The following is a 26,485-nucleotide window of genomic DNA, read 5'->3' on the forward strand; positions in this document are numbered from 1 at the left end:
AAAGGATTTCTAGTCCAGTAGCCGTTCCATTTTGACGTTTGAGATGGAAGTCGACGTCGCTGCGAATCCCATAAAATTGCGCGTGTTTCTGTGCTTTGTTGCACTGTTCTCGAATATTGATAAGACGGCGTTAACGGTGAGAGTTATCATTTATAGTTTTTGAGTGGTGTTGAAGTTATCTTATTCCACTGTTACGGCATGTACGTTTGACTTCAGGTTCAAGCCTATGTTGACGGAATCGTTTCCAGTGGCTACTCTGATCACGCCGGTGAGTTACATTACTTTTCTCTTCGGTGTTCTGATAGCGTATTGAGGTAGTCGCATGTAGGGTATAACCTGCAAAAGGCTAGTTTGTTCGGTTTGACGGTTGGTCTTAGAAAACCCAGGAGCACGACAACAAAGAAGATGCCACACAAGCGCTGTTTTACTAACAACTGTCTTTGCTAAGTGCATCGCCCAATAGAATACTTTCCATAACAACGCACGGTTTGACTCCTGACGACAGATTATCGAAAACACTAAGCAAGCCAAAAGGATCAGACAAGGAAAAGGAAATAGGTGCACTTCCTATAAAATATTTATAAATATATAAAAGTTACGCTAGTAACGAAAACATCAGCACGCTGCTTAGGAACCTAGCCGCAAAAGAAATTGCGTATCATTGCCGTGCATATAATGTCTTAGTTATTAAGCTGTGCAAGTGGCACAATGAGACAAGCATTTCTAGGCTGAACTTTACTAGTAATATTTTCGTTTCCTTATTTTCTTTAGCACATTTTATGTTTTTAACGTTTTTTCTTACGTATAGTGTTTTTGACAAACGACATTCTTGTGGCTAACCAGGTGTTGTTATGGATCTTGTGTGGTGCTTATACAATGCACAAAGAATGCTGCTAGCAGACTGAAGTTTATGTGGTGTGTTTATGCGCCCTCGCTTCTTGCGCTGTTTCCACGCTTTCAACGATATTAGTCATTGAAGGTACACCCAGCCTATTGACCTAGCTGTAGCACTAGACACCTAGGTCCTTAAGAACGATGGTTCAGTTTGCCATTGGTTCTGAAGCACTAAGCATTTATTGGAAACAAGCTTGGATACTAGGACTGTTGTTTGAATTAATTAAAATATAGCTAAAACTCTTGAACATTTCTTCTAATGCCTTAAAATTCTAGTGCCTTAGGACGAACAACGGCCAGATCAGTTTGACGTTGCTGCCTGCATTCACAGGTTATACATTTGAAAGCGCGTGCTCAGTAAAAAAAAAGCGCGTTGATTTCTTTATTTTTAGTAATCTAGTATATGCGCTTTGTCTTAGATAAGCAGTGAAATAGTTATGTGCACCACGAGATTTAAGTAAAACTGTAAAAGACAATAGATAGGTGGTGAGTTGCAGAGATATATGCAAGTCGACATCGTTCAGGTAAACACGCAGCAAACATATACGAGCAGATGATCACTTAAAAAATACATATGTGAGCCACCCTTAATATTTTCCTTGGGCGTAAAGCGGTGGTCCGTGCTGCTTTACTGCGGACAAACACACACTGCAGGCAGATTTGCTGTTACTTACCTCATATCTTCTATTACAAACACACTCTAAGGAAGCTAAAATAGGGTTACGGAGGGTGTGTGGTTGGTAGTTCTGCATTGCTGCTCACTCTTTCTTAACCATCTTTACTGATCTCATTGTGTTTAGGCATTCGCAAGAACTTATAAAAACGAACATTATTTGCTCACTGCAATAAAAACAGCGCTAGCAGGTCTCCGAATTCCCTTTTTACAAAGTATTTTTGAGATAGTGTTTACTTAAACCTGCTGTGAAAACCCGAATTCATGGCGCACAGTCTTATTGGCCCCGTGCTTTAGCCCAATGATACGTCATAATCATCAGTGATGCATCATGCAACCTGAGAATCTGGTATCACTTAGGCTTAGCTTTCGTAGCCATCGCTGAGAGCTTGGGAAAGAAGCACTTCATAGAAGTGCGCACACACTGTTGAGCAATCTTAGGGTCAGTGCTCGGGCCTGGAATTCCACGTTGTAGTAAGGGTCACAAAAATGTACAGGAAGGGTAGTACGTAGCCGTCACTTCTGCAGGCAAACTTTGTCATTACATACTGTTTTGCTAGATTTTTGACTCGCGCATTTACATTGGTTATAAAATGCGGATACATGGTCATATTTACTAATTCATGAATCATCACGATCCGTACATACCATGTGAAAATAATAAAAAAATGTTTTTTCTAATCAGCACCTGATGGTCAATAGACATCAAGATTAGCTGCTATAGAACCAATCCACTGTTCTATGTATTGCTGAGAAATCAACATTTTTAACCAGAGTAGTAAGAAGCAAGGAATGTGTGCGTCACTCGTCTGCAGAAATAAAGTATACATGTTAAAGCTAGTTCACAGCCATCAAAACTTATGGATTGGTTGTCGTAACAGTACCCAGGTGGCACGTCACGTTGGGCCAACGTTGGAAACATATTGGCACTTCTTGGCCCAATGACGGCCTAAGATTAACAGCGTGGTTCCAATATTGGCAGTGCCATTCTGGTTCCTGGCCCAATGTTGGCCTAAGGTTAACAGCGTGGCGCCAATATTGGCTGTGCCATTCTGATAGAGATCCAACGTTGGCCCACATTACACAGTCAGTAAACAATATTGGCTGTGCCATTCTGATAGAGATCCAATGTTGGCCCACTTTACACAGTCAGTAAACAATATTGGCTGTGCCATTCTGATAGAGATCCAATGTTGGCCCACTTTGCACAGTCAGTAAACAATATTGGCTGTGCCATTCTGATAGAGATCCAATGTTGGCCCACTTTACACAGTCAGTAAACAATATTGGCACTGCCGTTCAACAAGGCGGGAATTATTGGACCGACTTTCGTATGGATTTGCCAATATGGGTTACTAGTTGGCTTTCTTTGGAGGACATTGGCCCGTAATAAGCTAATTTTCGCCTTGTCGGCTTTTAGTGCTCTACGACTTGCTGAGATTGAACAACGTGTTTTGAAAACTAACGCACTGATCACAGGCACACTGCGCAGGAACCAAAAATATGTTCTCCCATGTCAACTCCATGAATGGTACACCGCCATTATTGCACTTCTCCTTTACCGAAATGTGTCCCCTAAAGAGAAAAGCCAGTGTACCACGTAGCAAGCAGGGGAAGTCGCATAAATTTAGCCGCTGCTTTATTGATCGTGAATAAGAACTTGAGCTTTCCATAAGAAGCAACGGTATTGCGTATTTGCCTGCGCACTGTATTTTTTGCATGTACGCTTCGCGGCTTTGGTTGGTCAGGATTCTGAGGAGAATCGAGAATTACAGTGCCTCAGAGCTGATGGAACCGTTTTATATTGCATCGAGATGGAGCGCATATGCATTAGTGAAACTATTGTTTGTTTGTTTAGCATGCATGGCATGTTGCGGCGACATAATCATCATGATTCTATTCTAATATATTTGTTTGTTCGTGCATGTGTAGTAAGCTCCTTGTATGAATGCCCCTGACAGAAAAAAAAATTAATTGCACGTTTTGGCATTTGCGTGTCAACAACCTCTTGTCTTTGCCTTTAGTAGGCACGGCGCATTCCGGATTTTTTTTTTCGGCCTAGCTTTCCGTCCTTCAGCCCCCCCTTGCCTCTCCCCCATGCACCCAGGTGAGCCTGGTCAATGCTATCAGTCAAGCGTTCAGACAGCCATAAGCTGCTGTGTCGGATTGGGTGCTCTCGGAAGCATGGGGGAAAGCGGCGGGGTCACTATTGTCCTCCTTGTCGCCCTCCATCGCTGCCACCCCAAAACCCGGTCGGGCTAGGTCCAGCGGGTGAAAGTGGCGTTTACGCCGTATTTTTCGTTCACCCTTTCCTTTCACTCTTTCCTTCTATGCGTCGCTAGCACGCCGACTGGGTGCAACACCACCTGAGTGCTTGCCGTCTTGTCCGTTCTCGCCAGCGCACTGCTCTCGTGAAAAATGCTCGCTTGCGGTCGTCATTCCTACTGAGAAGCCTACATCTTGAAATACGCAGCAATGTGGCCACGAATTTTTGTGAGTGTTAGAATTAATATAGGCGAAACAACAATTAGAAAAAAAGTAGGCGCTCGTGGCCACCGTCTTCGATGTGGGATGAGCTCGGATACAAAGAAGCATGGATCATACAATGGTGAGTGCATTTGTTTTGCGCATGTTATAAGTTTTATCAGAAGCAATATCACCCAAGCAATATCACGTGGTATAAATATTACTGAAACAGGCCTGGCTAATGTAGAGTGCCTGTAATTAAATAGCTCTTTTTATTTGCAGCCTTTGAATAGTGCCTGGAGTAGAACCACGTGTAAATCTCTGTGAATTTCACCCAAATTTCAGGGCTATGATTTTATCAAGCCACGCGCGCGGCCTGATCCTGCTAGTGATACCGAGGAACCACGCTTCTTCTCACTGGTATAGGTCAAGCATCATTTCCAGCTGACAATATTTCTTTCTTTTCGCATAATAAATGCTTCTTTTACTAGTGTTTCTTGACGGAACTTCTCGGTTTCCACATTAAAAATTTCGCACGAAGGCCGCATTCTGTCTACACAGTCTGAAAGTGGGCTTTTTGTGCTGCAGCAGGTTTTGCTGCAATTTTTAATTATAAAGTGCTACGCTGACTAGGTGTGGGCTGTAAACAAAGCGGACGGATCCTGCGCATTTTATGTCTGTTCTAAATATTACGTTACACCTTGTACAAGGAATGCCATATATGTCGAAATATTAAGAAGTGTTACTTGACAAATCTCTTGCAAGAAAGTTTCTTTATTCACCCCTTCGATCTCTCTGCTCAGACTTATAATATTGTTGCAGTATGGCGATTTTTCAAATGAAAACTCTCCCACATACATTTGTCATACCAACATCTCTGACAATGTTTCTTTTCATTTTACAGTGCAAACATTTCCTCCAAGTAATGGTGAAGTCGCTATGGGATATGGTGGCAATATCAACGAAACCACCGCGTTATCGTGGTCCTCGGGGGCCTGATAAGCCCGCTGTCATCCAAGCACTGACAAACCTGCCTACCGACGTCAGCTCCCTGCCCTGAAACCCCTGGCCAGCCCACCGTCCTCGGCACCTTGCCCAATTCCTATCCTGAGGGCAGTGCCTGTAAATAAACTGTTTGAAGATAACCGAGCGTCACCCATCAAGGTCCACGGAAAATGCCTGTTTGTGAAAATTTATTCGCAAATAAACTGTCATAAACGTCAATTTCAGTATTCTTTTATTATTATTTGCAATCATATATGACTTCTGCTTCTTGACATCTTTTTGTCGAGCTTTCCTAGCTACTATTGAGGAAGACGGTAAGGGGACAATTGCTACAAAAAATGCCGCTAGCAAAATGTTTGCGGTAAGAATATGTGCGTGCTCTAAAGCCAGCATATCTAGAATATTCGTCATGCAAAGGGCATTGGCTCAAAGCTGGCATTAATAATGGCAACGATATGGCTCAACACTGGTCCTACGCTGGCAGCACGATGGCTGCTGCATTGGCATAACATTGGCCCAATCTTGGCTTTAACGCTGGTCCTACGATGGCTGCTGCATTGGCATAACATTGGTCCAATCTTGGCTTTAACGCTGGTCCTACGCTGGCAGCACAATGGCTGCTGCATTGGCATAACATTGGTCCAATCTTGGCTTTAACGCTGGTCCTACGCTGGCAGCACAATGGCTGCTGCATTGGCATAACATTGGTCCAATCTTGGCTTTAACGCTGGGCCAGCATTGGATTGGGTTATAGAGGCTAGAAGGTTTTCCTAGTGTCACGACCGAGCCGGCGCAGCTGAAATAACTTGCTATGCGCAAGGCAGATGGCGCTACCGCCCGCTGGCGCGCGGGCAGGCGCAAGCTCTCATGGGGGTAGTGCTCTCTGGTTCAGTCGGTTGATCGTGTGTGTGCTACTGTCACTGCTTTGACAAGGCGTTAAAGTGCTAAAGACAGTGCAAACTCTGGCTTAGGTTCTCTTGTCATTTAGATTCGACACGGACTCGCTGTAACGCCGAGAGCGTGCCGCGGCAGGAGCAAATGCAAGCGTCACATCGGGCCCGACCTACTGCGCCGTAAAGAAGCGTAAGAACACATCTTGTACATGATACCGAAACGAGAAAATGAAGCGGGACAAATTGCAGGGCGGAATGTCTTTATTACACAAGGTTCCATGGCAACAATATACTAATGCCTTTCCTTGTGGGAAGTGCCCTGTGCGAGGCTACCGACAGCGCCTCATTTTCAGCAGCTTTTTCTTTTATCGCTGCGCGCTTTGTTTACTGACTTTACAAGAAAATGCATCCTAGTCAAGGCGTAAAACTTCATCACTTCTGTCGGAATTCGACGTCCATGCTCCTCGCAGCTCTCACCTTGAAGCTCACGTCCCTGAAGAAAATGCAGAAAGCTGACCATGCTATCTGCGTGTAGCTTATTGTGACTGAAAAACACCGTAAATGCGTCCTCAAGCTTTGCTATGAGCTGTTTAATTGGCCTTGATGGATAAACTAAGCCTCCATGGTCAAAATTTCGAGTAAGCAAGGTATTGTTGTTTGACTCGGCTTGCAAAGACAAAGTGCTGAAACAAGTTGCACATTGAGGGCAAGGGAATCTTTTAAGGATTTTTCTTACAACATACCCAGCTACATAAAAAGATTAGTCTGCTGTCACTTTTTTTTTTGTCTACACAGCCCTGAGGATCGCTCAGGCTGCTGTGCTCCTCGAGCAGCTCTGCATGCTGCAGAAGCCAAGTTTCCGCCATCCAGTAAATTATCGACAAGTTCAGTTATTCGCGCAATTTTTTGTTTGGGGACATGAGATGGCTGCAAGAGGGCAGTCACTACTTCTGCAAGTACTTTTGCTCCTTTTGGAGGCTTTGCGAGGCTGTAGAAAGCCAGGTTGTTGATAATTATCAAAAACTGCACCACTAATGGATGATCATTGCAACCGAAGCACTGGCACGCAATACCAAATACATTCCCCATCCTGTCTTGGCTTAGGTTTGCGGTCAACAAGTACTTGTATTGCAGGGACGTGGTTAGGTATTTTACAAGCGGCAGTGTGCTTTGCAGCGTTACACGCAGCCCAAGGGCAGTTCCCGCCCTTAAAAAGCCGCCACCATGCTGTGCAGCATATTCTTCCCATTCATTGAGAAAAACAATAAACTCATTAAAAAACTGTGCACTTCTTGAATCAGCACGAAGGCCTTTTGATGGGATTCTAGACGACATTATAAAAATTAGTCTTTCCATTAGTTTTAAAAACCGTTCTGTCGTGTCGATGTTTCAGACGTTGTCCCTTTGCAAATGCGGATCAGGAGCTGTGGGCTCCTCATCCGCATGAGGATACATTCCAACACCCACAGCTGATTGAACCGCATGCCCCGGGTTGACTTTCTGGAATCTGCCTCGAAACATGCCTTCACACCAAGGTGCTGATTTGGAGGAAGGCCTCCGATTTTCTCCTCCAGCAGAATAGTTGGGATGGACTGCGGGAGTACCCGGAGGTCTTTGACGGTCTTGTTGAAAGTTTTTTTTTTTTTGGGGGGGGGGCGGAATAAGTCAAGGGATTTTCGCTTCCTTGCATTTATTTGTTTCAAAGTCGTTAGTCGTTTCTTATACTGCCAGCTGAACTGGTTCAAGATAAGCTTTCTTGAGTATTTGCATCGTAGGCAAGTATTGCATATAGGACGTCGTCACATTGCAGGGTTTCGAGAAGTACGCTTTTCCATACTGTGTGTGTTGGCGAGGTGAGAGAGGCTCAATCTAACAGCCGGGACAAAGTAGCAATTTATCTCGTGTTTTGAATGTAGCGTTCGTTGAAATGCCTTGAGCACACGACACAGGTTTCGTCGAGAGCCTTGTCATCTCGCGTTATGTTTCGAGCCCATTCTTGCGACCGATGAGGGTCGGACGGGGCGCGGAACGACACTTTTTCTTTCGACGACTTGTAGCCACCTTTGCAGAGCGGCACGAAACACGTGCGACCTTTTTTGTCGGCATTATTACACGTGCATCTAGAGGCACAAACAAATCACGCACAAATCCCAGCTCGCGCGCACTTGCCAACTGGCTGGGCGAACGGCGCGCCTAGAACAGCGCGGCCAAAACTCGCCTGGTAGCTGCAGCGCCACCTACGCAGTGCATCCAAACTGGTTTCACAGGGGCCCCTTGAAATGGCGGCCGTTCACGACACTAGGAAAACCTTCTAGCCTCTGTAATTGGGTTGCACTTTGCCAATATGCCAACATTGGTCCAACATTGGTACCAATTTCTGCCAGCATTGGGCCATGGTTGGACCAATGCTGGTGTGCTGCCTGGGTAATAGAAAAAAAAAATAAAGGTCACCATTTTAAGCTTTTGCTCGGCTAATGATAAGGTTTCTCAGACGCACAAATGCATATTTGTTTGTTTCAGACATTGGTCCTGTAGAGAAGCTCTCTTATCGAATTGTCAATGTCACCGCCCTCACGGCAACCTGGAATCGACCTGTCACCAAAGAAGAGATTACAGGATACACCTTAGAATGCACAAACCTAGGACGCCAGAGCTCCAGGAAAACTGATGTTTCCACCGCATCAGAGATTGTTCAAGCAAGCCTGGAGTTACAGTATCAAGTGGAATCATTCGAATGCGAAGTGTGGGCGTTTTCTAAAGACCAAAACGGAACCACTGTGTCATTCAACATCACTACGTTGGGGTTGCGTGAGTTTTTTTTTCTTCAATGATGCTTCAAGAGCGCATTCGTGAATGAAAAACAAAAGGTCACGAGGCCCCTCTGTTTCCAGAACCACAATCATCACGTTGTGCGAAGAACTGCGCTAAATCCTACAGCACACATTCACCCTCTCTTTGATACTCAGTGGACACTTTCGGGGTGGACTTCCTTCACTTTCAACAGAAGGCACAGCACTTATAATAACAGATGTATGACTACGTCTAAATAAGTTTACTTGCTACAAGTACTCGTTATAAAAGTTATCAGTGATTTACTTGTTCTATTAAGAAATAGTCAATATATGCTTCATGGATTCTTGTTGTCGTTCACTGTTTTATGTTATGATTTATGTCAATGACGCTAACCCAAACTACCATATGAAATTCACATGCAGATAATTTGATTTATCCTTTCATTTTCATGTAACAGTGTTGAATTGTGATTTGTTCGAAACCCCCTTTGGCATTGTGTGATTATGTGGACAATAGAGTTAAGAGAGCCCTCCTCTTGCTTATCTAGCATATCTACCACTTACAATTTTAGCATGTCATGTTATACGCTGGATTTTTTAGTACTTTCTCTGGCTTCCGTACTCCAATTGCAACGTGGTGAAGACAGAGATGAGCAAAAAACAAGCCAATAACTATATGCAAATGCTAGTTTTTGACCGTATAAGCACTTTATTAGGCACGAGTTAAATTTCTTCCTTCCCTCATTATGAACAGATCCTGTGGCCAACCTTAGTTTCGTTGCTGGATGTGATGGCAGTCTACAAGCGACGTGGTCTTACACACACCAGAACGAAGCTGGATTTAATCTTACGATCTGCTGGCTGTCAGGAACGAAATGTGACTCGACTATCGTGAAAAAGAACGTGCGCCTGTACAGCTTTTTGGCAAAAGATTTGGACGTCCAGTATCGACTACACGTGAGCGCGATTGGAAAGATTTCTGGACTAAATGTACATAGCGAAGAGGTGACGGCGAATGCCACGTCTTTCCCGCAAGGCAAGCTTTCTCTCTTTTTTTCAATTTTGCATAGCATTTCTTACTCAAAATATTTTTACACTGTCAATTTATATTCCGGGTTATATATATATACACACACACACACACACACACATATATATATATATATATATATATATATATATATATATATATATATATATATATATATATATATATATACTTAACCTACCGTAATTCGTATTAATACTTACTCTTGACATAATAATTGTAACAGCGCAAACACATGCAACCACAAAGTAACAAGGACGAGACACAAGCGCTTTATTGAAGTACTTACTCTGTTTACATCAACGTTAAGAAATATCTGAAACCTCGAAGTGCATTGCTTGTCGCAGCATGGTAAAGGCAGTTATAGCCCTATGCTCTCTCATGCTGAAAAATCAGGCGGATATTTCTAGCCTAGAAGTGCCTTCTATGCTTGACTATACTACATGTAACTGTGTGCGGATTATGGTACTTTTGAGCAGGTATCAAACTTAGCTGAAAAGTGTGGCATACTATTCCGCATAGCTGTAATTCCCTAAATACTTTGGTATACATTATAAAGGAATAATTTTACGGAGCAGAAATTACATTATTTTCGCACAGTTTCGTCGCTCTATGTACAAATATTAGGCTTGACTTCTCGGCAGCTCAAATTTTAAAGCAAATTGAGAGGCTTTGGCACTGGCAGTTTTCATCAATGTTCCGACCGTAGTGAGAAGTCGCAGCTGTTATGGCTCACGTAGTTTTTGTTTGTGTCAATTACCTCGTTTTTCACGTCTCATTCTGGTAACAGGATCACACTTCGGAAAAAAAAATTCAGTGCCCTTTCATGCAAAACGATGTGGGGCGCTCGTATTTTAGAGGACGACATAAGCAATACAATTTCATAGCGGCTACGCTTCCTTTCAAGAACTCCGGCAGTATGCTACAGCAATAAATATTGCATTAAAAGGTTAACTGAGCGCCGCAGTGACCACAGTTAACAGTCCTTCTATACAGTTTTGTGTGTAAATGATGTGAAACCACATTTTGAGGTGCGAATATATGTCTGGTGAAAAATAACGCTAGTCAATACTGTCTATTATCCTGGTCGAATTAACACGCGTTAAGTTTGCGTTGCACTGCAACCAACCAGAGAAGGTGACATCGATGCTTATATATTTGTCCAGTTCTGTTTTCTGGATACAAAACATCTCTTTCGTTAATAAAAATTTCCGGAAAAATGTGTGTGAATAAAAGTAGATATTGAGGGATAAACAATGAACTTGTTGCAGTCTCAACTGTCGCGCATACTGTGTTCTACAGCGACTGCCATTTGTTTACATTCGTGTTTTTTTACAGTTCCGCTGCTCGCCGACGTGGTAGTCAACGGAGTGAGTCCAGAAACGCTGAAAGCCACATGGCAGTCAAATTGGACACACGAGATCCACTTTGCCATCTGCTGGTTTGGTCCATCAAACCAACACTGCCAAAATTACAACGTCTCAGGCGCCCTTCACCAAGCTACTTTTACAGGCTTACTTCCGGAAACAACTTACGATGTAAAAAGCAACGGCCAGGTCACTTACGGCAACCGGACATGCATCGGTCCACAAACCGAACAAGCTGCATCGACATATTCGTTGAGTAAGTATCTCTTAGTGTTATTACATAGGACCTGATGTCCCGAACCCCATTTTGTTGCTGATAGGTGTTCCACAAACGTGCGAGATACCAATTGGTGCTGTTTTTCCACCACGTGTGCTCGAATAAAGTACGTACTCTATGGTCGAACTATGTAAGTCAAATACAGCGATCATACATTCAGTCGATCCACCTTGTGGCGTAACTGTCGTTATATGTAATGTTTCACTACTCTCCTCCTCCACCGTTCTGGCACTTCTCCAAAGCTAAATCTAGTGAAGGCTACTGAACTAGATCTTGCTTCTATTTCTAGAGAAAGTACCTAATTTAATTTCTTAACTGCAGGATAACTCCACGTGATACGTGCCCCTCACAGATTTAAGAAATTTTGCATAACAAAAGCCACAGAGTGCTCATCGGGAAAAAGAGGTAACCTTTGGTAAAAAGATTCCAGTGTTCACAGTGCTATAAGGTTCATCTGCCTTCACTTCTTGGTGATCAAAACATTGTTGGTTTTATTTTTACTTGTATAATTACTTTGATTTCCCCGTACTTCTTTCTGCTCGTTTACGGCATGGCTAAAACACTTGCCCGATAACTGTGAGTAACGAAAATTACAAGCCTGAAACTGTAGCTACAAGTTATCTGACTGTTGGTGTTGGTCAATAAGGACATCTCAAAAAAACATATAATACTGAAGCACAATTTTTTTGGGCACTCTTTTGGCCGTGTAGTAAATGCATGCTTATTTTCATCCGTTTGAATACCTTGGCTAGTGCCTGCCCAGATAGTGCTGAAATATTCATTTTTCTTTCCTTTTTCTTGTTATCTCGACTATTATGACAACTTGTATGTGGTACATGCTTGTTAGATAAATGAAATCGCAGCGAAAACTACGAAAAGTACTTGCAGCAGACAATCGCCGCACGCTAAAGGGCGTGTTGATCTAGTTGAATCAGAGAAGTGGACTGGTGTCGCCATCTGGGTTGAGAGCTTGCTAACACAGTGTTCACTTCGTCGTCCGATTACCGGAGGATGGCGATAGCTGTGTGTGCCATAGCGAAAAACAGCGCGAAGAAATAAAAGGGCGCGATCGACGATACAACAGGAGCGCTGCTTGTTGATACACTTTCTTACTAAAGTTTGTACCGCACTGCATTTTGCCATGAAGCAGTACCATCAAGCTCGAGTTCAAACCCTTCTTAAGGTAGCTATTTGCGAGGCTGAGATTAGCGGATTCGTGTGACGACTTCTAAGGTGGCGGCAACTTCTATTTTAGTGAAGTGTTAGAACGAAGAGAGGGCCAAGTATCGTCACAGTGCATGCTCACGGGAAGGACTTCACCAGCATTGGTCCGAAAAGGTTATTCAAGCTGCTTGAGAGTTCGCAGCAGCATATCGATGAGGTGCAAAAAAGGTTCACGTTCTCTTGTAAAACCAGTCCCGCCACATATTTATCAAATTAGAATAATGCCGCGCATATCGCTTACCTAGCGGCAATTGTCTTGCAGGGTGTCTATGCATTTATTAAGAGATTCCGTATTTATAATGTTTACAATGTTTATGAACTTCATTATTGCAAGCTTTCTTTTAAGTTTTCAAAGTTTTGTGACGTCTTTCTCTTCACTAACGCTATTTTCCGGGCTTACTGTTCAATTTCGGCGAACTAAAATCAACGTTAGTAGTACCCTAGAAATCGTTTGAGAGCTTGGAAGACGCCTAAAAAGTCTTCATTGGTTCCATCGTCTTATTATTATCAATACTCAGAAGCGTCACGTAATGACGCTTCTGTTTTTATTATTTGTGCCCTCAAATTCCCCTCACATTTAGGGCACGTAGGAGTTGCGCCTCCCTGCTGCAAAAGCTAGATGTGTGTGTCATTCCTTCATTTATGCTTTCTTCAAGATCACTAGCTAAACAACCCACGCGCTCTCATAATTCAAAGAAACTAGAGCGCCTTTCATGTCGAAGTGAGCTTTTTGAAAAATTCACGATTTCTCAGAGCAGGACTGTTGTATCGGCCACTCTGTCATAGTCTACGCTACAGACTGCTCTGTCTGCTTGTTCTGTTCCCTTTCAATTCCCTCCCTCCTCGATTGCTGTATAAGCACCCCACAGTTGATAATAAACGTTGGTTCTTGCCTCTGTGGTTCGAAGATGTGTAGATGCGTTACGTTCCTACAGGCCGCGTGTACGTTTCAGTGGCGACGAGTGAAAATGACAGCCACATAGTCGAGGCAAACCTGAACACTGTGGCCGTGAAGACAGCCGTGGCAATGACTCCCATTACCTTCCAAATGCTCCCGAGCTTTGGCGAAAGCACAGATAAGTGGAGGCCATACCTGCCCAAAGTGGAGGCGTATATCGAAGTGTGTGACATCACTGAGTCAAGTAAGAAGAGAGCACTTGTGTCTCCACTGAGCACGGAGACTATTCAAATCCTTGCCAGAAAAGTAGCTCCGTGCGTGCTAAGCTCCTTCGGTTATGATAATTTTATAGAAGCCTTCAATGGAGACGACGACCCTCAACGCAACCAATTTGCCCCGAGCTACAGATTCTTCAGTCGTTGCAACTGGAAGGCGAATGTACTCACGCTTTCCTCGTCGAGATCCACCGCATCGCAGACGACTGCTACTTCGACAGTCGGCTCGACACGATGATCCGAGATAGGATTGTCTGTGGTGTAGGCTCAAGCGCGGTACGGAAAGAACTTCTAGTAAAGAAAGAGCTAACGCTATAAAGAAGCCGAGGCGATAACAATATCTGCTGAAGCCGCGTGAAACGACCCGAGACTTTCGTAGGAAGTAACACCGTTATTAAGAAAGGCAAGTGCATCGCCGGCCAATACCGAGATAAAGCATTGTAAAGGCAGTCTGTCGTGAATGCGGAAGTCGTGGAAGCTTCAAGCATGACGCTAACAGCTGCCGCTTGGTCGAGCCCCGCTGTTATGACTGTAGCTAACGTGGAAATCTCGCAAATAAAGTGCCCCAGCCGCCGTGATAAGGAATTCGGGGCTGCTGCGCCTGCGCTTCATGGCAAAAATTTAACACTACAAGAAACCGCTTTGGTGAATTTCTACGAATATGTGTTTATATGTACTACATTGCGGTCGGCGAGAACAAAATGTCCCGAGCCGCCAATTCGCCCAACGTTCAATCGGGCCGGTGTAGAACTAGCAATAGAAGTAGACACAGGATCAACAGCCGGCGTCATAGCTTGACTGCTAGGTTTTCGATAAGCATTGCAAGCGTAAACTTGCCGTCACATGTGAAACTTTCGTGCGGCGCTGGAGCGCTGCTTGTTTTAGATGAAATTCAGCTAGTTGATACACATCGAGATGTATAAGTTAAATGCACACTCGTAGTACTAGGTTGCACTGGACTAAGGTTGTGCGGGGGGCACCTGTTAACTCTGCTGGAGAAGGCTGGAGTTGCGGTACTGCAAGCCACTGAATGGGAAATACCACTGACGGTCTGATAGAAGGCAATATGGTGCTTGTGAATTCATTCCCACACAAAGTGAATACAAGCTCTTCCTTTCAAGCAAGTCACGATGACAGCTACAGGCCTCTGTTTTCAGGACATATTCATCCGATTTGGCGTGCTCTGAGCAATGGTTTCCGTTCAGAGAAAACAGTTCCTAAGTCGTAAATTTGCAACATTTGCTAAAAAAAAAAACATGTCGCACGTCAGAACTGCCTCCTTCAACTCGCAGTCTGATGGGGCAGCCGGAAGAGCCACCCGAACGGCGAGAGATGTCTTTCAGAAACTAAGGGAAGGGTAATTGGAGCACAAACTGATGCGGCTGCTGCTCAAATGCACAAGGACGCTCCAGAAGAGCATGATGCTGCCATCGGTGATGTTTCTAGGACACCAGATCATATCACAGAGGTCCTTGTAAACGAACTAAACTACTGCCTTTGCGAAGAATTTTTGTACATTTCGTTCTCGGGGGTAATTGAGCCCCGGGCCTTTGGGGTGTGAGACGAGCATGCTTCCCGGAAGCCAAGGTTGCACCGCGGTTCTGACTTACTAAAGTGTGCCCAGTGCGTGCATGACTGCACACGTCTCACACGTATCACACGTGCATGCGTCATTCGGCGGTGCCCTTGACGACGCGGTGGAGGTGGCGCCACGTGACGAGTGTATGAAATGAGCGCGTTGATGACGTTCGGAGGTCTACAACCGGTATAATGCGTCCTCATTGCCACACCTGAGCAGTCTTGAGTGTGTGGCGGATTTAGACTTTTGTAATTGCTGTCGCGCCAGGTGCGGTTGCGCACAAAAGCGGCCGCGCACGCTCTGCGCACTGACGTCACAGTCGGAGCGGCGGCGGCCATTGACGGCGGCGAGCGATGGAGGAGCGTGCGCGCCTCTTGCGGTTCGCGAGGATGGCCGCACATGCACGTTACTGCGGATGAAGCGGGCGCCTCTGCGCCTTAGTGAGGAGGTCGCCTTAGTAGCACACGTGTACTTCTCATTGTGGATCGTTATGTCTCGCAAGAAGACTAGCGCCGATTGTATAACCCACTGCTTTACCAATAACTCTTACAAAAACTATAACGCCAATAGTATACCTTCATGTATTACCAAGTGTGCAGCAGGCTTTCACCTTCTTGTGTTACAAGAGTCTAACATCTGCCGAACTTTTATTATTTGCAGATCCCGGCCCAGTTCGTGACTTAAGATATGAAATCGACAATGTGACAATCCTCGCCGCAAATTGGGATGGACCACTTGCGAGCGTCGATTATGATGGCTACGTGTTGCACTGCGTGGAAAATGATTTTCGCGCAGTGAGAACGATTGAAATACCGGAAGCAGAGAAGCACGTGAACATCTCGTTAGACCTTGAAGAGCAGGTAGCAACATTCGATTGTAAAGTTTGGGCTTTTGCTTACAATGGAACCCAGCGGAACAACGGCACCATCACCACATTTTCTGTTACAACAAATGGCATAGGTATGCGCGAAAAAATCATCTGATAATAGTGCTTGCATGATGCGTACCTAGATACTTCTTGAGCAGATAAAGGCATTGAAAATGATACTTTTGCAGCAGTTAAAATGTACATTGAATGCTTTTGCACTTACTGCTGCACTTTTATGAAACTTCAGTACAATAGTGTTTAGAAGACTTCGGCATAAAAAATCGGTGAACTATTGAGAGATATTGTTCAATTTTAGAGATAATATTATTTAGGCGCCGCAGTGCTTTAGAAGGGAAGAGCTCAGTAAGACATACAAAGGCACGTACGAGGGCGCGCTCTTACTGACAAAAATTAAAATTTTACGGTTCCATACATACCTACATGTTCTCAAAGCCACATTACCAGCACCATTTTCTCTGCTTAGATTAAGTAGAATATATTTCTTTTTGATGTAAGAAAACAGATGATATACACAAACGCAGGCTTGGCGGATTATGACTTGTTTCTTCAATTTCTCGCGTACATTTGTCGCTGTGGGAGCTGTTTCATAGATCAGTATGACTTATCAACTCGCCCATGATGCATTAGTTTGTTAGTTCTCTGCTGCGGAAATAAAGTATAACACGAGGGCATGCAATCGTTGAGAGGAAAACACCCCCGATTAGCTTGAAACTCAACGTGTTGTTTTTAAATTTTCTAACATGGTAAGCTCACACCAAGATGCCTGCGCTAATAACCAACAATTCTTTTCGTCAAAAAGAAGAACGAAGTTGGCGAATCCGCAGAAGGCGTGCACTGCATAGGATAGAGCTGAGCGCCTAATGTCCTTGTCCCAGAGTGAAGAATGCCCTTTAATGTGCAATCTTTGCACTGTATGATACATAAAAATCAGGTTGGCAAATGTAATTTTGCTTAAGAACACTTCACAGCATTTCAGCTGACACTTGTTTAACCATATGTGCCATGTACATAGCCATCAGACGTAATACTTGGTTCTAGTGGTCTTCAGCTGAAAGGCAACCATCGCACAAACTAAGGAAGAGAAAATGCCTACAAGAATAATGACGCATGGTATGTCGTATAAGATAACTTATTATTCTTATGCAACATAATTTACCATGGTTACATATTCTGCGGACTACATACTTAAGAAGGGCATTCTCAATATATATGTCTTCTTAGGATTGATGCGAAATGTTCGCCTGACGAACACAATTTGGTTTATCAACAGTTTGCTTTTCTCGATTTCTGATGCCTGTCGATTATACACAGGTCCCCCTGAAAATGTCACACTTATTGAACGAACTACGATGAGCTTGGCGTACTCGTGGCCAAGAGATCCAAAGGCACCCAACTGTCACGTGCGAGTGCTGGCAGCCTACGTGAGCGAGGAATACGAAAATGACTGCCCCAGATTGAGTGACAAAGACGTTATTCAGTATAACGTCACCAACCTGACACCTGGACAGAGATACAATATCTCAATACAAAACTGTGCCGATTACTGTGGCCTGGATAAGGTAGTTAATGACTACACGGACGTTGCTGGTAAGTTCAGGTGTTGATTCCTATATTTACGGCCGTGCATACTAGCTTTATGAACTGTAGAGCATATCATCCAGCCTCTCCGCGAGAGCATGGTAATCTGTTTTTGTTCAGTTAACCAACGAGTAAAATGAAGTGTGCATTACTCACATTTTTATGGCGCTGTAGTTTTGTTAGGATAACCAGAAATTCAAAAACTAGCATATTTTCGCACTGAAGATAGCCAGGTTTGCGCTTGTGTGTAATGTATTTGGGCCTGTATTTCATCTTAACTATATTTTTACTTCTAAAGTTGCAACGCCTTTGCGCTTTTTCAAAAGCTTGGCTGGTCAACGCAGAGATATTGTACGTAATGACAAGGCTAGAACTGATAGGCGAGAATTATTCAAACCTGATATTATGTTCGCATGCGCAAAGAAAACATGTCGTACTAAGCCACAGGATTCAGCTCATGTTAAACGATTTTATTGAATGCTTCAACTTTTACCTTGCTTCCCCTTCCAGCACCATCTGAGGTGGGAAACTTCAGCGCCTCAGTCACTGATTTTGTAAAAGTGACGTTCAAGTGGGAACAGCCAGCGCAGCCAAATGGCCCCATCGACGGGTACCTTATCCAAGTCGTGAACGAAGACTCGAACATCACAACCCAAATTCTTGCAGATGGAGTCACGACCAATGTTACCCTTGATGTGGGATCTCAGTTTACGTATTTTCATTGTGCCATCAACGCCTACAATGTTAGAAAGCCAGAACAAGAAAAACTGTTTGGTCCTGGAATTTCTACTACCTTCGAATCCCTTGGCAATGGTAAGGCTGCGCAAACACATTTTAGAGAGCCTAAATGAGTTTTACACTTGTAACTAGGACGCGCCCATTCACATTGCATGCCTATATTTTCTAGGCTGTCTGTTTTCACATCATTATTGATGAATAAATTATTTTAGAAAAATTATTCACCAATAATACCATATCCTACCAACACATTTTAAGGCCATAACAATTAATCTGTTCCCGACTATTGCCTGATCCATCCCAATGCTATGCAACTTGACTGTGTCGCTTTGAGCTGGGCGTCACCTTTACAAGCACCCATTGTTTTCGTGCTATCATAATGAACTGTGCCATATGCCACTTCTGTGATTGCGATAAGCGAATAGCACATGTCACCATCTACTGTCATTGTTTTGATGATAGAAGACAGATTTTGCGTGTCAATTCAAGCCGACGGTATGACATAGCGTTCATGAAAGAAATGGAATTGGGACCATGCACTTGACAGTCATGTTCACAGAACGACACCATAGCATTACTGCGATATTTAAAGACGACTTGGCTCTGTGACGGCATTTGATTGCGCATTTAACGATGTTCTAGTTTACCCTTTCACTTTTTGTATTTCTGCCCGCTTCCTCCTTCCCCATGGTAGTTTAGGAAACGAGGTGCAACCTGGTTACATTACCTGTCTTTCCAGTTATCTGTCTCATTCTTTATTACTTGCTTGGTCTTTCTCTCTATTTGTCATCTAATTCTTCAGTGGGACTAGAAAGGCATAGTGTAAGACAGCACAGAAGCAATGAGAACAAACACAAAATGCCCACTAACCGACTTAGATGGGCTATTTTGTTCTTGGCTTGATCGAATATGGTTATAACGGCTCGTTTTGAGGACAGGACACAGAAAGAATGCACACAGGACAGACACCGAATGTCCTGTGTGCATTCTTTCTGCGTCCTGTCTTCAAAACGCGTTATTATACCCACGTTCCAGTCAAGGCAAATACAAGTGACACCTTGAGGCGCCAAGCAACGTTTGGGTCCTCCCTAACCGTGTTGTTCAGCCATCGAAAAAAAAGAGAACACTTCCTTTAAGTGTGATTTCTAGATAACACCTCTGTGCGTTTAATTGTCCCAGTTAGTGTAGTGGCAGCACATCTAAAACGCAAATGTTTGAATAAATTTAGAACACGTAATCTTGTGCATCACAGCCTTTTTTGCAGTTCGTCATGTCACCAATTCTGGGACTTCGCCTATATTGGTTTTTCATGAAAAGGAGCCCGGGCGCTGACGACGAAAGGAACAACCTAAAATTTCTATTTTTTCCTAATGAAAGAATTGCAATCGTTACTGGAAATTATTTGTTAAAAAAAGGTACTTCTCATCAAATCCAGCGTTTAATTTATGCGCATTCTGTACAGTTGCACAAACAGCACAAAAGCTGAATGAAATGAATGATTATTTATGACAATACTGCGTATACGAATCACTTTCGTGATGTGTTATGTTTGAGCCGTGTAACACGATAACTATACCTTGGCTGGATGCATATATTGAGCGGTCATTTTTTTTATTTCGATAAACACACAGTAAATGTTAACTAATGCTGTAAATTATTCACCTAATTTTTGCAGGACCCTTCCCACCATATCCAACTACACGTGATATTGAAGAAACGGACGCAGCAGTTTACTGGGAGAAAGCAGAAGACCCTAGATATAATATTACATCTTATAGAATTTCTCTCGAAGGAAAAGGCAGTTTTCCTACTACGGACACGAAGTTTAACTTAAGCAACCTCCACCCTTGGACTAAATATGTCGTCGGCGTGTCTTCATGTGCACAAGAGACTGGTTGCGGTCAAGCAAGATCCACTTCATTTAGAACAGACGTGTCAGGTAAGCTCTCCTAGATACGTTCCTGGAATAGTAGGAATTCAAATGAAATAGCTCCTAACAGAAGCATTTTAACAGTGACAAACAATAAGAAGGCTTGACTCAGATAGCTGCAGTATTCTTGTCTAAAAACTTAAAAAAGCGAAACGTAAACCGAAATGGTTTAACTAATAATATGCAGGCCACATTAAATTATATCGCTTAAAATGACTGGTAATCGGTAGCGCATCGCAGTATTCTTCATAGAATCATGTCAGTGAATTTTTCTGGTTTGTAAAAAAAAAAATTGTGCCGTGGCACAAGGCTATAGACTATTTGCAGAATGCACGCTAAAATGCACTTACCTGCTTTGAACATGTTGCGTTGCATACGACTGTGTTATTTCAGCAAACACTCCTTGGGAGAGTGTTGTTTGGAGGCTCCGTCGTTGTAAAGTGAATCAGTGAGCAGTGTACCAAACCTGCATTGTATATATTTGCAGTGTATCAGCAAATATTGCATCATGTGTCTTTTTCGTCGATAAATAAGCGTTAATACCACAAGTAACGCTTTAAGCAGGAATGCACAATACTCACCTTTCACGGTAAATTATTACAGCATTTTGGAGTCCGTAAATATTTATGCACTTCTAGCTTTCGTGAGCAAATTCATAAGAAAGAGTTACTGATCTTTGTGCATCGGTGGGTGCGCACGTGAGTCTGTCTTCTTTTAGTATTGTAGTAGGTGAAGAGAACGATAAGGCAGAAATGTAAGACTGAAATTTGTCATCTGCTGTGCCGATTTTTAAACTCTAAGCCCACCCTGCTTTACTTGGGATGGTAGATCGCGTGATTTATAATAGAGTCATTCAATTGTGTCTTAAGTGTGCCGCTCATAATCAGTTTACAATGCCCGGGCAATTAAAGCGCAAGGCTTCTAACAAAAAAGTTGGCTGTGCAGTTCTTAAGTAATGCGCATATTTGGTGGCATTAGCTCTAACTAATTTTTCTACACCACTACAGTGTAGTGGGTGTTTGCCATGAACAAATACGAGCAATCGACAATAAAGGCCGAGAATTGACACAACGAACCTAATAAAACACAGACAAGCTCTGTGAGGCCAGTCACCACCCATCTCCAACAAGACTCCTAAACTATAGGTTTACAACCCCTTTTATATGCCTAATTTTTCTAATACCAACTAGAAACCAGTAACCAGTCATGCCTGCGTACATGCTCTCCGCAGCGCCATCAAAGCCGCTATGGCTCACTACCGAATCTGTTGGCGCGGAATGGATTTACTTTGAGTGGGAACGACCGGAAGTGCCCAACGGCCCCATCGACGGCTTCAACGTCAGCGTCGTCGGGCGAAACGTTTCGTTCGGAGCAGTGACGACAGATTTATCGTACAACGCAACCCAACTGAGCCCTGGAATGTTGTACATAGTCTCCGTGTTCGCCTTCAACTATGGATTCCAGAAAGAAAAACGAGGCCCTTCTGCGACGCTCAGAGCGTCTACTTCAAGTGATGGCAAGTAGAGATGCTACATTCATTCCATATTATTGGTTGTCGGTTTAGAGCCTTTTTGAAGTAAGTATGCTGCACATTACAACTATGATGATATGCAGACTGTGCAACTTAACCGGCCGTTCTCTTTAAATCAATAGTGAAGGCAAGCTCTTGCCCTACTTGCCGCTGTCTGAAGAGCTAGTTACAACACGCGACACCAATTTTTGAATGTACCATACGGTGTTTCTAAGAAGCAGCTCTTGTGCTGTAACTACCGATAGCCATTATCCTGGTGCTGGTCTTCTGTGACCAAAATAGGCCCTGATGCAGGTTTCCTGGTAATATTAAGTAGCTTTGGGTAGAGGAAGAGGGTATTATGTTAACGAATCCTTACATTACATTGATATTTGTAAAATGGACTGAAAGTAACATTGCAGTCGTTGATGTAATTGTCGAGACATCAAGCTTTCGACATATTTGACCTTCGAATGACTCCTTCATTGAAACCAAGTTCTACAAAACTAAGATACTTGTTCAATAATATTGTCTGACAAAATAACCATTCTCAATATTGAGTGCAATGTTTTCGTTTAACACTCCAGAACTGATACCTTCATGTCTGGAGCCCTGGACAAATCTGAGGGGGGCACAGAAATTTCTTGCCAAAAAATAACTGGGTGTTCTGCGTTCATGAAATGAAATACACACACTTCGCTATTATTGTTGTCGCACAATGAAGTGGGGATGTAAAGTCATGGTCAATCATGATGTCACAAGTCACATACAGTGTCTCCGGTACGGCAGGGAAAAACTTTGTACACAAGAGCACACGAGCACACGAGAGTAGGTAGCTCCTCCTTTCTGCAGTGGGTGGTACTACAGTCTAGGAGTCCAGCAGACCTCAGCTGCCTTTCTCGCTCGGTTGACCAGATTGAGCTAGACAGCGCTGCTTCCCATTGCCCAGTGGTGGGATGTGCTTTGTGTGTGAGCTCTGGTGTTTTTGCGCAAACCCATTGATCCCAAAGCGCGACATGTGCAAGTCCAGAGCGTTGCGCATTGGTCGCAGCGTGGGCATTTGTAGGAGGATGACGGTCGAGATTCGTTTTCACTGATCCGAGGCAGCCACTAGCTTTGGAGACGTGACGAGGTCACTATATGGGATGCCCTACATGATGCGCACTTTTCAAGTGCCATATGAAAATTAAGGAAACAGATTGCTTTAAATAATAGCATTTACATTTTAGCTAAGATATAGCGGTCCACAAAAGGCATAGCGTTTCGTCAGTTTCTCTGCTATGGCATTTCCACTGGGATTCTACGGCGCCAGCGTTTAATGTTCATCCCCGATTGTTCGCAAGCGTTTACAGATGTGAATATTTGCAGGCGACGTAGGCTTCTGAAAATAATTGTCTCATTTTGAACTACAATGCATACTTGCCATTTTTGAGCTGTGCATCTGCATACCAAAAATGTTCATTACAATAACTACATGTGTTGTGTGTTACACGTGTCTATCACTTCTTATCCCTTCCCTTCTTTGTTTCCATGTTCCTTTTGGCGTACAATTTGACAAGAAAAGTAAATATGAGAACTGTGTTTCTAACCACCCCCTTGATTTTATTTTTCAGCAATAAGTACAACCTCTCTGTGGCTGATCATAGGTGTAGTGTCATTCTTCGTTACCATCTGTGCTGTCGCAGTATACTTTCTATGGCAGCAGTTCAGGACAGATATTAGGTTAGTATGGTTCTTTTTGTCTTATTTCTGAACCGACGGCAGCATGCATTTCAAATAATCGATGACTACAGCGAACTTTTGAACGTGAAGAAAGCTAATCGCTGTCTCAATACAGCGAGCTAACTCTGAAGTGGAAATACAATATAGGAATGTTTTAATTGGGGCGTAACCTTTTTTATAAAAGCAGACGGTGGCGTAAAAATTTTTTGAAGGGCCTCACGAACTCCCGTGTATGTGAGGCGCGCAAGCGGGTATTTAGTACGTGATCAGGGCTACGTCATGGTACGGACGTCGATGTTCTCATACTGAGTCCTTTTCTTCTAAAAAATGACCACATTCTAAAATTTTACTTAGATTATAGTGAAACCATGCATTTCTTTTTAAGAAGAGACTATATGTCTAAAAAAATGCGAATCAATGTTTTCATATTTATTTAGTGCAATCTTTCACCGCAGGATTTTGCGGTGTGTGTGAATATTCAAAATTCGGTCGTTGTGCATCGAGCTATAGTAGACAAAAAAAACTTGTGTAGTATTTTTGATTTAAAAACAAGGAAATATCGAAGTCCACTATGTGCCTTTTTGCTTTTTGCAACAATAATTTATTACAACGGGGTAAATATAGCTATGTTTCGTTGTCAATGAGCAGTTTAGTTTCTGTTAAATATCCCCATGCACTACACGTTAAAGTTTGAAGTTACCGATTACCTTCTTTTCCTTGCTTCGGAAATGCAATTTTCAACTTCATGTGGATTCTGTTTTTAGAAGAAGGACACCTTCCATGGAAGATGAAGCGGAGCTCCACGCCATGAAGCCATGGCTAAGGATCCGCCGGAAACTTTGCCCTATGGGCGTCTTCGGACAAGACGAACTGGATGATCGACTTTTTAGCTGAAAATGTAAAATGAATCACTCTTATTGCGTTGTTTTGGGTGGTGCATCCACATGACAATTTTTCACTCGCAATATTTCTTTATTTTTTTTTGGTCTGCTACCTATGAAGTGCAAATTACACAGAAGCCACCATCGACCACTGAGGTCTATGTCTATACACTACTTCGCAATGCTGCGAGAAGGACCAGCCTCACTTTTAAAGTTCCATGTTGGGTTGCATTCTTCCATGTCACTCAGGTTAAGTTAATGACGTTAATACTCAAGCAGCCCATAGTTCTCACTGTCGTTATGTTGAGTGTTACTGCTGAAAGCAAAATTTAATGCCAATCGCTGTACCCAACACACTGTTTGTAGTGAAAGCAACTAGCTTGTTTGCCACTCGTACATGGCATTCCTTACAAGGAGGTTCGCCAATCGGACAAGGCATTCTGTAGCTAATGTCACATTATTGTGCCCATGTTGGTCGGGTGCCAATTTGTTTCAATTCGGTCGTACTCAAAATGAGGCGAGCGCCATGCTTCTCAAGTCTGCGAAATGTCGTTTCAGCCTCAGAAATGCTTGACGCACATCTGCTTACGGCACTGTCAAGTCAATAAATGCAACTGTCTTTGTTGGCCGGGAGCGATATTCTCTCACTTGGAGGGCTCTTCGCTTGTTAGCGTGCAGTACAGCTGTCGTACGACGAGTGCAAGTTGATACACAGTGACCGATCGCTTCGTCATGCTCGATAATATTTTAGCGATGTGAGTGCTCATTTGAAAACATGTTAGTTTTTGCAGCTGCATAACTTAAGCTCCTTCGCCATGCAAATGGGAAAAAATTGGCTGGCAGTAACGTTCGAGCCATGAGAGCGAAAGCATACCATGTTGCCCAAAGTCGCCAGCTACTTCTTCGGTTGTCTGATGTCGTGGTACATGTTGCGTCATCCGATGTGCCTGCGCAGCAGAAAAGAGTAAGAGTGAGTGAGAAGGAGTGAGCGTAAAAACAAAAACCGTGATTTCTGCTCCAACGTGCCGCCTTCGGCGTCATCACCCATGCACCTCTTGGGAAGCGAACCAAACTTATTTGGTAGAAAAGCTATTACCGGAAAACATATAGAGTGATTCATGGCTTGACTCTAATTTTTCTCTTTTAGAGGTCGAGGACCTATTTATAACGCCGAAAAATTAGAAATTGACCGGTAACATATTTGTAGTCGTTTAAAACTGGGCAGGACTAGAGCCCTCCCCAGAAGTCATCATTCTTGTAAATTTCATTATAGCATCCCTAGGATTTTCGCCAAAATCAAATTTTGCTTGTGACATTGGACAATATGGTGAGCCATCTCCTGGGAAGCGAAATAAAAAATTCTTCACAGAAAAGATATTATAGTAAAACATTTAAGACATCCTAGGCATGCCAATATTTTTTTTATATATGAAGGACATCTATTTATATAAAATGAAATATTTGAATGAAAATTAGTAAATGTCATGTCTCTACTGATTAAAGGCAGCCTAAAGGCAAAGACTAAGTCGGCATGGACCGTATAAATACCATTTCAGAAACCTTGAAACGATTGTTCTGTGCCCAGACAAGACTTCGTTTACGAGAAAATTGCTTCTGAAGGGTCCGAATACCTCTATCGCAATTCAAATTTCCGGCCATCCAACCGGGCGAATGGTGACGTTGCACGTGCCATCACCGCTCTTTGCTGCCGCCGGTGAGTAAAACGGCGCCCTACAGTACGGTGTTTTACGCACAGAACGCAAACACAGGGCCATGGAGAAACCGAGCCAAGACAGTGCGGCGGATTCACCGCTGCAAGTGCTTTTGATCAAGTGGCGTGGACAGT

General features: G+C 43.3%; 1 protein-coding gene across 2 annotated transcripts; it reads left to right on the forward strand.

Moving 5' to 3' along the window:
- LOC139050878 (receptor-type tyrosine-protein phosphatase H-like) lies at positions 1-25,440 on the forward strand. 2 transcript variants are annotated; one of them, XM_070527680.1, is made up of 12 exons: positions 1-136; positions 217-268; positions 8,452-8,739; positions 9,478-9,759; positions 11,110-11,394; positions 16,052-16,351; positions 17,592-17,867; positions 18,369-18,671; positions 20,272-20,535; positions 21,758-22,042; positions 23,650-23,758; positions 24,526-25,440. In XM_070527680.1, exons 1-12 carry the CDS (start codon positions 44-46, stop codon positions 24,650-24,652), a joined length of 2,664 nt encoding a protein of 887 aa, XP_070383781.1. In that variant the 5' UTR covers positions 1-43; the 3' UTR covers positions 24,653-25,440. The 2 variants fall into 2 exon arrangements, with proteins under 2 accessions (XP_070383781.1, XP_070383780.1); XM_070527679.1 differs by having other exon boundaries at positions 24,523-25,439.
- The last annotated feature ends 1,045 nt before the right edge of the window (positions 25,441-26,485 follow it).

This window comes from Dermacentor albipictus, chromosome 10 (assembly GCF_038994185.2).
Source record: "Dermacentor albipictus isolate Rhodes 1998 colony chromosome 10, USDA_Dalb.pri_finalv2, whole genome shotgun sequence".
Lineage (NCBI taxonomy): Eukaryota > Metazoa > Arthropoda > Arachnida > Ixodida > Ixodidae > Dermacentor > Dermacentor albipictus.

What these genes read in the sequence shown, in the direction of transcription:
- LOC139050878 (XM_070527679.1), top strand. Translation starts at nt 44, where the DNA reads ATGGAAGTCGACGTCGCTGCGAATCCCATAAAATTGCGCGTGTTTCTG. An exon ending in TGACTACACGGACGTTGCTG is followed by an intron (nt 17,868 to 18,368) that starts GTAAGTTCAGGT and finishes TTCCCCTTCCAG; the next exon opens with CACCATCTGAGGTGGGAAAC. An exon ending in CTTCGAATCCCTTGGCAATG is followed by an intron (nt 18,672 to 20,271) that starts GTAAGGCTGCGC and finishes TAATTTTTGCAG; the next exon opens with GACCCTTCCCACCATATCCA.